General features: G+C 43.0%; 1 protein-coding gene across 1 annotated transcript in view; it reads left to right on the top strand.

The window, feature by feature from the left end:
- LOC311240640 (voltage-dependent T-type calcium channel subunit alpha-1H-like) overlaps positions 1-12,500 on the top strand; it is a 202,018-nt gene that overhangs the window by 139,311 nt on the left and 50,207 nt on the right. The window contains 4 exon segments of the mRNA XM_084329212.1: positions 29-152; positions 331-399; positions 6,513-6,697; positions 10,319-10,445. Of these exon segments, the coding sequence (XP_084185338.1) occupies positions 29-152; positions 331-399; positions 6,513-6,697; positions 10,319-10,445 (505 nt within the window).

Here is a 12,500-nt window from a genome sequence, read left to right as displayed (position 1 = left end):
GTATGTGTGTGTGTGTGTGTGTGTGCAGGTTCAGAGTGTGGTGTAAACGTATGATCTCACACAAGATGTTCGACAACGTGGTTCTAATCTTCATCTTCCTCAACTGCATCACCATCGCTCAGGAGAGACCAGGCATCAAGTCTGGCAGCAAGGTGAGACACACACACACACATAACACACACACACACATAACACACACACACACACAACACACAGGCACACACACACACATAACACACAGACACACACACACTAGCAAACTCTCTCTCTCTCTCTCTCTCTCTCTCTCTCTCTCTCTCTCTCTCTCTCTCTCTCTCTCTCTCTCTCTAGGAGCGTGAGTTTCTGGGTGTCTCCAACTACGTCTTCACCGTTATCTTCTTGGCTGAGATGGCTGTCAAGGTATATAGATTATGACAGATATAATTTAATATCTGTACGTGTTGGATGGTGTTTTAACGTTTTATGGATGTTATGATATTACCGTCGTGCTAAACTGGTATCATATTTTGGCCATAGTCATTTGGTGGAAGCTTTTATGGCACACATATCAACATCGTCGTGAACAAAAATGGTGCCACACATTAGGCTATGTTGTGCAGGTTGCTGCTGTACAGGACACAAGTAACTAGGTTGACTAGCAAATGAACCCGACTGGGAAGAATACCCAGTGCCTGTCAGAATGTCAGTGTGGTAATGTGAGTCCAGATCAGAACTACCAGAACTATCAAGCAATGTACTGGAAACAAGTGATTCATCATGAACATTAGAGCTACTGTAGGAAGCCATCACACGGTCAAATGCACACTTCAATAGCTTCTTGGGCCACTTCAATAGCTTCTTGGGCCTCTAAGCAAGCAAGCAAGCTCTTCATCTCGCTCCCGTTGTTTCTCAACTTGCTCTGCCCTGGCAGTAGCCACTTTCTCATCGCGCCCTGCCTTTGCAGTTAGCAATATTTCTTTCTGTTCCTTTATAGGCAACAAGGATGTGTCAAGATATATGACAACACTTAAACCTCCAATTAATTGAATGTGCAAGTTCTCCTTACTTTGGCTTGCGTCAAACTTTATAAAAGAATAATGAGCAGCTATTTGCACCAACTCATCCTTTGAACACCTCTTTACCTTCGCCACTGTTGGCTTCGCAACAAAATCCTCCATGTCCAACGCCATACCTACTATTCACAGTAATTGAAAACAACGAGATACAATATAATATACTGTGCTCTACTCAAATGATGTAGCACCAACTCAATTTCAATATCCTGAAACAAACGTACCCACCGTCCTTACGGCCTGGGGTTCAAACTCCTATTTCCTGTATCCACAAATGTTAGCACGTAATTAAATCACACACAGGAATTTAAATCACAGGCATATCACATACTGGTGCACACACGCGGACGCACTGGTCATACACCAAATACTGCCAGACCTCGGCACAGTAGACAACGCTACTTAGTATAAGTAAAGACCAAAAAAGTTGAACTCAATATCAACTACAAATGGACTACAAATGCATACAGATCATATACTAAAATATCGCCAAACCCAGCATAGCAGACAATGCTACTTAATACTAGACATAGACCTCTGCTGAGTTGAACCACACAACAAGATCAACCTTGTGGATTCACTTACTTTAGACATTCATTCCACAACATTGGAACAAATGCTCTCCAATGACACAAACAAAGTGAGGCTAAACCTCTTGTGTTAACTCAAAAACAATATTCAAACTAACAAATTCAAACAAATTCAAACAGATGCTCATTACAATTTGATATGACTCACAAATAGCTTCTAATTAGTGTGGGTGACCTGGCGAAGCCAGGTTGCAACCACACTATAGTAATCTATACGATTCTTTATTTATTTATTCTTTATTCCGCCGATTTTGCCAACACTACTCCTCCCAGAGCGTTCGCGTCCCATACACATGAAAGGTATCAAAACGACCGGCTTGCTCCAACTCCAGTGTCTATTGCTTTTCGGAAAGTTTCACCGCACCGTTTGGCTACAAATCGACTTTAAACGGGAAAATGTCGGTCACATTGGGAATGAATGGCAAGTTAGAGTGTAGGTCCAGGAGGTGAAATAATTTTTTCACCACCACCTTGGGTAAATTGCGACAGTGGTCTCAATTTTGGACGTAGATATAAAAACAACACATCAAAACGATGACACGGCTGTCCCCTCGCTCACAAAAGAAAAATAAATGGAATTGGACATTTCTATCTCAACTGACGACCATTTGTTTGAAAGTTATCCTCTACTGTACATACAAACCAATGGCTTTCCACTCTAAGAAAAAGCAGATTTTATAGCTTTCCCCCCCTTGTGTTCCGATCGCCACCAGGGCCACAATTGTCGACAGAATGACACAATATCGCACACAACCCTTCATTGGGATCCTCAGGTGCTCATATGAAAGTGACAACGCTTCATCTCTTATCGTTTTCTTTTAATCATCGTGAGAATGAAGTCATGCGTCTGACCTCATTGAAATACATTGCGTCAAAAGTGCACGTCATTGGTGATTGCATCACCCTAATCAGTGGTCAGCAGGTGTGTGTGGCTCATGGCTCAAAGGAAGCTGTCAATCAACTCAGTACAGCTGACCTGGCAATGACCTCTCATGGAGTTAACCCTTCATCGCCCCTCTGTGTAGCAGTACTGAATTGATTGACAGCGCCCTCTGTCTTGCGGGTTGTGTCATTGTACTCAGTAGGGATGTCCTCTTTCATTGGTCTATGTTGACCCATTGTACTCAGTAGGGATATCCTCTTTCATTGGTCGATGTTGACCACTCCTTATACCACACCCCCTTAGGCCACACCCCTGTTGTGTATCTCTTGAACCGTTTGTCGTAGAGACTTGCGGGTTGTGTCATTGTACTCAGTAGGGATGTCCTCTTTCATTGGTCTATGTTGACCACACCCATAATTTGGCTCATCCCCCTTTGTGTATCCTATGTTGACCACACCCATAATTTGGCTCCTCCCCCTTTGTGTATCTTTTGAACCGTTTGTCGTAGAGACTTGCGGGTTGTGTCATTGTACTCAGTAGGGATGTCCTCTTTCATTGGTCTATGTTGACCACACCCATAGTTTGGCCCCTCCCCCTTTGTGTATCTTTTGAACCGTTTGTCGTAGAGACTTGCGGGTTGTGCCATTGTACTCAGTAGGGATATCCTCTTTCATCGGTCTATGTTGACCATGCCCATAGTTTGGCTCCTCCCCCTTTGTGTATCTTTTTAACCGTTTGTCGTAGAGACTTGCGGGTTGTGCCATTGTACTCAGTAGGGATATCCTCTTTCATCGGTCTATGTTGACCACGCCCATAGTTTGGCTCCTCCCCCTTTGTGTATCTTTTGAACCGTTTGTCGTAGAGACTTGCAGGTTGTGTCATTGCACTCAGTAGGGATGTCCTCTTTCATTGGTCTATGTTGACCATGCCCATTGTTTGGCTCCTCCCCCTTTGTGTATCTTTTTAATCGTTTGTCGTAGAGACTTGCAGGTTGTGTCATTGCACTCAGTAGGGATATCCTCCTTCATTGGTCTATGTTGACCACTCCCCCGATCCTTAGGCCACGGCCCCTTTTTGTATCTTTTGAACCGATTGTCATAGAGACTCACGAGAGACCCTCTCCCGTTGGCCGGCGGTGCACAGGCGTCACCCACACTTTCACAATTTCCCCCATGCGGAATTGTCTAGTTTCTAAACTGCAGTCTATTTAAGGACTGCTAGACCACCACATGTCTACCATAACAAAAAAAACGTACATCAGTTCCTAACAAACTAACCTATATTTACTGGCCCCCTAACCCTACCTATACAGAAAGCTATGCACTGTAGACCTGGCGTCCTTCAACCACAACCTGCAACAGCCAAAGATCATGTCGACCATACACCCGTCAAGCATATGGTACTAATCATTTCAATGACTGCCCCAAGGTTAAGTGGTACAGAGGAAGCTAACAAAAGACAGAAAACAATGAAATTACCTACCTGTGGTGTCCTCTAAACTAAATATTTTAAAGCATACAAGCAGTCAAATCAAATTATAATCACCTGACCGGACTCAAGCCCCCATGTTACAATCAAGCATAACCACTTGCCCTAAGGCCTAAGCAGTCACAGGAAAATATGACTTGTTTCCCCGGTAGGCCTTGTTTGTAGCGTGGTGGACAGCAAGGAAGTCAGACACGTTTTACCAAAAAATAACTATATTTATTGAACAGCTAGTCTAAAGGTACAAAAAGTGGAGAGCTGGGTGCTCCAACCTCCATGGTTCAGGATATAACAAAAAGAAAGCACATGGGCAAAAATAGAACAAAGAGCAATTAATGGTCACAAAAGTGAGAGCACAGGTGAAAGAGCACTTCTGAGAGCACTCTGGTGAGAGACTGTGACGAGCGACAACTGCAGTGACGAGCTCCTGGTCTGTTTGTAGGGTGTGGAGCCTCGTCACCACACCTGTGATCAATTACAAGAGGAGCCATGTTAATTACAAGAAAAACAACAGTGTGTCAATCACACCTCACCAATTAGTGACACCACACTAAAACCACAATGTGAATATACACCACAGACAGTAAGTATACCCTCCACCATGTGAAAGTACACATAAGTGCATAACACATGGTTTGAACAAAAGGGAATATAAAATAATGACAGACAAGAACACATAACTGCACAGACAGGATCAGCATCAGACACAGGGGAACTTATACACTTAGGGCGTTTTCACACCTGGCTCGTTTGGAGCTGTTGATCCGAAACCTGGAGCGTTTACCCGCTATTTCGGTTCAGTTGGGCATATATGAACACAGCAATCACATTCTGTTGCGGAACAAAACAAGCGGACCGAGACCACCTAGAGAGGGTGGTCTCGGCGCACTTCCAAACGAACCCGACGCGACTCGTATGCTGTGAGAATGCAATCGATTTAGCAAACCGACACAATAATAATAATAGTGAGCCGTGGGTCAACGTGGAGCAGCGATGACTCGGTACACTGCCTCATTGATATTTGGGCAGACGATCACATTCGTCAGATGCTGGAGAACATGCAAGTGTACAGAAAGTTTAGTGACTGTAGTGACGCTGCAACAGCAGCACCGTGCGAGACAACACCTCCTCTCTCTCTCTCCCTCTCACTGACTCTCTCTCTCCCTCTCTCTCTCACCGAGAGAATGAATGTGGACTGTTCCATCGGGGAGCTTCGGTGGTAATGTGAGTGGCTACAGACCGCTGCACTTAAATATAAACATTAGTCTACCTGGAGACTCAATGAGGTAATTGTAGATGTCGCCATAAGACGCTTCTGGCCATTTAGTGGGATCATTGTTTCATTATCCTGGTCGGCTGAAAGGACACTGGCCACCGAAGCTCCCCCCTCTGATGGAACAGTCCACATTCATTCGTGCGTCATCTCGCGTCTCCAGACTCTGTGGGCAATCTGCGCATGTGCATGGGTAATAATAGGTGCTTTAAAATGGGCTTTTTCGCTGCCGATTTAGTTCTGATCGATTAGGAATGGCTCGCGCCATGTTCAGGAGATTGAGGCGCATAAAAGACTATTCGATCATGTCTCCCACAGCCGTATCTGCAACCACTTACATCACGGCTCTCATCCACATTCATTCATTTGCTCCCCCGCTCTCTCCTCCCCGATTTCAATGTAACGCGGAGATTCAGGGTTGGGGGGGGGGCACACCCCAAAATCTGACCAATGAGTGATAGTTTGCTCGCGCGTGCGTTTGTTTTGGTCCGTGTGAACACAGCCGTGTGAACACAAACAAATTAAGAATCAAGTGCAACAATTGTATCATAATAGTCCCTGAATCGGAACAAAGCAAACGAACTACAGGTGTGAAAACACCCTTATACATGAGGGAATGACGAGACGAGACACACCTGGGTTGATTACAAATGGGTACACATGGAAGGGAAACGATAAGGACTACAAAACCAGGACAGGGAAACTACAGCTAGACATAACGCATCACACTGGGAACGCCTGCTCAAGGCACACACAGACCCCACACGTAACAGTAAGCATAGCTCTGTCTAGGCCAGTAGGAACATTAGGGGTGGTCTGTTGGTTTTAGAATGATACCATAATATTACTTTCATCATGAAGCAATGTTATTCCTTGATAATAATATTCCATCATTACTGAAACAATGTTATTATATTATAATTGAAACAATGTTATTCCATCATTATTGAAACAATGTTATTCCATAGTTATTATTGAAACGTATTCTATCATTACTGTTACTGAAACAGTGTTATTACATTATAATTGAAACAATGTTATTCCATCAGTTGAAACAATGTTATTCCATAGTTATTATTGAAACATATTCTATCATTACTGAAACAGTGTTATTACATTATAATTGAAACAATGTTATTCCATCATTATTGAAACAATGTTATTCCATCATTACTGAAACAATGTTATTCTATCATCATTATTGAAACGTATTCTATCATTATTTCCAGCTTATAGCTCTTGGTTTCTGCTTTGGCAAGGAGAGTTATCTTAAGTCCAGTTGGAACGTTCTGGACGGTGTGCTGGTGGTTGTGTCTATGGTGGACATTCTGGTCTCTCTGGCGTCCAGCAGGGGAAACAAGATCCTGGGCATTCTCAGAGTCCTACGCCTGCTACGCACACTACGGCCACTCAGGTAGTGTGTGTGTGTGTGTGTGTGTGTGTGTGTGTGTGTGTGTGTGTGTGTGTGTGTGTGTGTGTGTGTGTGTGTGTGTGTGTGTGTGTGTGTGTGTGTGTGTGTGTGTGTGTGTGTGTGTGTGCGTGCGTGTGCGTGTGTGTGTGTGTGTGTGTGTGTGTGTGTGTGTGTGTGTGTGTGCGTGTGCGTGTACGTGCGTGTGTGTTTGTGGAAATACTCTTCATGTCACTTTAGGCGATGTACCTCAGAGGAAAGTGCTTTGAGGTAGTTTGACCATTCGGCCTGTACCATCTATGGAGCAAGACTGGATATAAGTGCAGAGTATCATCCCTTGGCCCCACATATCAGCAACTTTGGCTCTAACTGTAGGCTAATGGTAGCCTCAGACATTCTCACTTATTTGCAGCCAAACAGCTGGTAATATTATTTTAGATTTCTGCTGTAATAGGTAGCCATTCTGTGTATGTCTGCTGTAATAGGTAGCCAGGCTGTGTGTTTCTGTTGTAATAGGTAGCCAGGCTGTGTGTTGCTGTTGTAATAGGTAGCCAGGCTGCGTGAACACTTTAGGCAACCAACATGCGCTTCCGCGTTTCTCTGATTGGCCGAGCGCCTTCCGCGTTTCTCTGATTGGCCGAGCGCGGCTCCCCCTTAAGCTCCAGGAGAGAGGAGAGAGGCTGAAAACCCGCAGTTCTTGCCCGACTGATGGGAGCCGAATCCCGGATCCGATTTTTCTGATGAATACCCCCAAAACATGGAAGTCCCGAACGCATGGAAGTATTGATTGCGCCGTAACGAATCATTAAAAAAAGATACCGTTAACTGGAATATGTTGTGCCTTTACACATATGTTGGATTATGTAATTGGTTTGTCATGACAAACTAATAAAAAATCGCGATTTACCCGGTGGCTACAACAACACACAGTGTTCGCCTGTAGAATAAACATGTTTGGGAGAATTTTAAGCCAGTTCAGCCTGGGTTTTGCTTGCAACACTATATTTCTATAGTAGCCATATTACACTATTTGAATGCATCATGCAAATAGTGTAATATGGCTACTATAGAAATATAGTGTTGCAAGCAAAACCCAGGCTGAACTGGCTTAAGATTCTCCCAAACATGTTTATCAGAGCGCAAAAATCGAACGTGGAAATACGAGTTGTTTGGGCTTCAAATAGACGCAGCCAGGCTGTGTGTTTCTGCTGTAATAGGTGCCAGGCTGTGTGTTTCTGCTGTAATAGGTAGCAAGGCTGTTTCTGCTGTAATAGGTAGCCAGGCTGTGTGTTTCTGCTGTAATAGGTAGCCAGGCTGTGTGTTTCTGCTGTAATAGGTAGCAGGCTGTGTGTTTCTGCTGTAATAGGTGCCAGGCTGTGTGTTTCTGCTGTAATAGGTAGCCAGGCTGTGTGTTTCTGCTGTAATAGGTAGCCACCAGGCTGTGTGTTTCTGCTGTAATAGGTAGCCAGGCTGTTTCTGCTGTAATAGGTAGCCAGGCTGTGTGTTTCTGCTGTAATAGGTAGCCAGGCTGTGTGTTTCTGCTGTAATAGGTAGCCAGGCTGTGTGTTTCTGCTGTAATAGGTAGCCAGGCTGTGTGTTTCTGCTGTAATAGGTAGCCAGGCTGTGTGTTTCTGCTGTAATAGGTAGCTAGGCTAAGGAGGAAATTATGTGTATGTGTTTCAGGGTGAAGCGTCTTTGAGGATTTGGAAAAGCGCTATATAAATCCGATATAAAATATAATTTTTATTATGAATGAATGAAAGATTTTAAAGTATAAAAAAACAAAAATATATCTGTTCATTTGACATACAAAAGATAATAAAAAAAAGACAACAAAGAGAAACAGATAAACAATAGTTTACCCTGTTCGAAAAAGGAGTAGGAAGAAGTATACACTTTTCTTTATTCCTACCCCTTTTTTACTATCACAAATAATAATTTAATCTATTGTTAATTATATGTATAAACGCTGTATCTCTATACAATCCAATACATTTATATGTGAATTAGTGCTGTCAATAGATTAAAAAAAATTAACTAATTAATCTCACAATTTTCTGTAATTAATCTAGATTAATCTAGATTAAAAATAGCATTTTTCTACTTAAGACCGAAGCTTGTAACAGATATTTACTTGAGTAAAATCATGGAATTAATGTAAAATCAACACAAAGAAAGTATATTTAGATTCAAAGACTATTTTAATAGCTTTCTTTGAATACAGTTTCTGTTAGGGTTTGTAACCGACCCCAAGCGCAACGGCACAGAGAGAGTTGTTTCAGAGTTAGCCAAAAACAAGGGCGTGTTTATTCACAGAGTCACAAGATTGAATTAGGTGGAGAACAGAACAAACGGGGAATCTGGCATGTGAAGAATGTTTGCGGCTCTGCAGATTCTCCCAGAAGGTGATGGTGAGGAATTTGCTTGTGACGTCTGAGCCGCTCTGCAGATCCCCCCAGCATACACTCCAGGTGGAAACGGAGGGGGAGAGAGAAATCCCAGTTAGCTCAGCGCACAACAGAGACAGAGAGGTGACTGATCCAAACAATTATCCAAGTGACTTGATCTTCGGTGTGATACACACAGTTAGCAGAGTCCAGAGAAAAAACAATAAGGTAATCCAAGGTGTAAATCCAACAACAAAAAATAGGTGAGAACAGTATAACAAAAACGGGATCTCTTCGGTGTTTCACAAACACACAAAAAACGAGTGATCCAAAAAGAACTGTTTCCAAAAACTCACCAGAGTGCAACGCGTAAAGCGGGCAGATAAACGAGGCGTAGCTTCGTACGGGGAATCAGGTTCTCCAACAGGGATACTTCACGAGAGTCCTGGGGAGCAACAGACAGCGACGGGAAAGAAAGGCAGATGCAGGGAATATTCAAAACGATCCAACATCGATATTAGGGAGATCAGGGTATATAAAGCCACGGGGCGCTAATGACAAGCTGTGACAGCTGCGGGATGAAATTGATCATTGCTCCAGAAGCGTGTGGTGGGGAGAGCACCAATCAACACGGCATCTTACAGGAAAGAAGCGTGAGGCGGGAAATGCAATTGATTAACAAAAATACCTTAAAGGAACGGAGCGAGTGGGTGGGGAGCGGACAAAACCTCACAGTTTCTCTCCTGTGAAATACAAATGTTCAACAAAACCATCAACATCGACTCAGCTAGACCTCTTTCTTATATCCGCGGCGCTACAATTGAAGATTTTTCACTCCATAGATTAATCTAGATTAATTTATTTTAATGCTTTAAATAATTTTAATTAATCTCCAAAGTTAAAGCATTAATTTTGACAGCCCTAATATAAATACATCTATATAAATATACCTGTGTATACCTATGTATTATCAGTCGAGCCCCAGGGTTGAAGCTGGTTGTGTATGTGTGTGTGTTCCAGGGTGATCAGTCGAGCCCCAGGGCTGAAGCTGGTTGTGTATGTGTGTGTGTTCCAGGGTGATCAGTCAAGCCCCAGGGCTGAAGCTGGTTGTGTATGTGTGTGTGTTCCAGGGTGATCAGTCGAGCCCCAGGGCTGAAGCTGGTTGTGTATGTGTGTGTGTTCCAGGGTGATTAGTCGAGCCCCAGGGCTGAAGCTGGTTGTGTATGTGTGTGTGTTCCAGGGTGATCAGTCGAGCCCCAGGGCTGAAGCTGGTTGTGGAGACTCTCATCACCTCACTCAGACCCATCGGGAACATCGTGCTCATCTGCTGTGGCTTCTTCATTGTCTTTGGGATCCTGGGGGTGCAGGTAACACACACACACACGCACACACACACACGCACGCACACACACACACACACACACACACACACACACACACACACACACACACACACACACACACACACACACACACACACACACACACACACACACACACACACACACACACACACACACACACACACACACACACACACACACACACACACACACACAGACAAGACAAGACTGTACACTAGGACAAGTCTCAACATGCGTCCACCACAAAAATAATAAAAGCCATAACAGACTGGGTCAACAATAACAAACTGGTACTCAACATTGCAAAAACAAAAGCAATGGTGTTCGGATCCAGGCACATATTAAGCAGCGATCCACAATTAAGCCTGACTCTGGCTGGTCAGCCAGTGGAACAGGTAAAAGAGGCTAAGTTGCTTGGCATGGTTCTTGATTCTGGTTTAAAGTGGACAAAGCAAATTGACAGTATCATAACAAAAATAGGAAGGAGCATAGCTGTGACAAGAAAATGCACAAAGTATTTAACACCAACCACTTTGAAAGAAGTCATCCAGGCTCTGGTTGTGTCACATCTTGAGTACTGTCCCATCATATGGTCATCAGCAGCAAAAACACATATACAGAAACTACAAATAGCTCAAAATAAGGCTGCCAGGCTAGCTCTCCACTGTTCAAAGCGCACTAACATTGGAGTTATGCACAGACAATTATCATGGCTTCCGGTTGAGAAACGTCTGCAATCCCGTCTCATTACTTTTCTCAGAAATGTTCAAGTTGTCAAAAAACCACAGTATTTTTATGATCATATAGTTTACATAAGAGAAGAACATGACCATATGACCAGACAAGCTACGTCAGGCCATCTAATGGCACCTAAACCGAGAACAAATCTACTAAAATCTTCTGTGACTTACGGAGCTATCATGGAATGAAACTCATTGCCAAGCTACTTAGCTGAAATAGAATCCAAGGCCACCTTCAAGAGGAAGTTAAAGTGCCATCTACTAACGAGCATGCACTGAGCCCTTATGGCATAGCGGTGAAAACCAATTGACTGTTAGTTGTATTTATGTTGATGGCAATGAGTGCTGCTCAGGAAGCACTATTTATTTGATTTTAATTATTTTATTTGAATACTTTTTACTAATAAATATCTTGTACAATATCATCCTAACGGATATTGATAATGATGTAATTGATGTTGATGTTGATAATGATGTAATGTATTGAATATTGTTGTATCGTTGTGTGTGCCGGACCCCAGGAAGAATAGCTTTTGTCAAGTGCAAAAGCTAATGGGGATCCTAAATAAACATAAAACATAAACATTTACAAAAACACAAGTATGTATTCCTGCTACTGTCAGGCCATATCATCCTAGCACCTGTATGGTGATAAATCCTAGACAGTTCTTCATGGATAGAATCAAGAATGGTCATCTTATTTGCCTTTTGCATTTTCAGGCAAGGCTTGTCCACAATTGTGCAACGTTTGAATGGGATCTAATGGAAATATACAGCCTCATACAACCCCACATAAAACTGAACACCCTAAGGATGATGTAACCATGGCTACTGGCTGTTGAAAGCGTTAGAGTCCTGCTCTGGTCTGCACCAGCTATGCCTAAGTTCTCTCCTAAGTTAGGGTGTAAAGTCCACACTAGAGGCTTAGTAACTACTAGTTTGTAAATCAGCTACTAAAATGTGGGTTGCACCACAATTACTTTACTCTAACTTAACTAGTTTGGATGTAAAGTCATAACTAAGACAAGTGGCCAATCGTTGATCAAAGAGTTACATCGTCACGGTTACCATGCGGCTTAGGTTGCTGGTTGGCATGAGCCACTTGGCATATTGTAGCAAGTTATATCCATATTGAAATATCATATCAATAAATGTGTTCTCTACTGTTACTGTGTTGCAAAATTGCATGCGGTTAATGAACACATGATTCTGTGTGGAAGAACAAAATGCTGTTTTACCATTAGAGTATAACTCATAGGATCATAGGACACTGTAGACCCATGATGTACACCTACCCTAAGACTTGTGTAACTACTCA

The sequence above is a fragment of the Notolepis coatsorum genome, assembly GCF_963971535.1.
Source record: "Notolepis coatsorum genome assembly, chromosome: 14".
Classification (NCBI taxonomy): domain Eukaryota; kingdom Metazoa; phylum Chordata; class Actinopteri; order Aulopiformes; family Paralepididae; genus Notolepis; species Notolepis coatsorum.
Note: the sequence above shows the minus strand (reverse complement) of the source record. Positions and strands in the feature narration are given on the sequence as shown.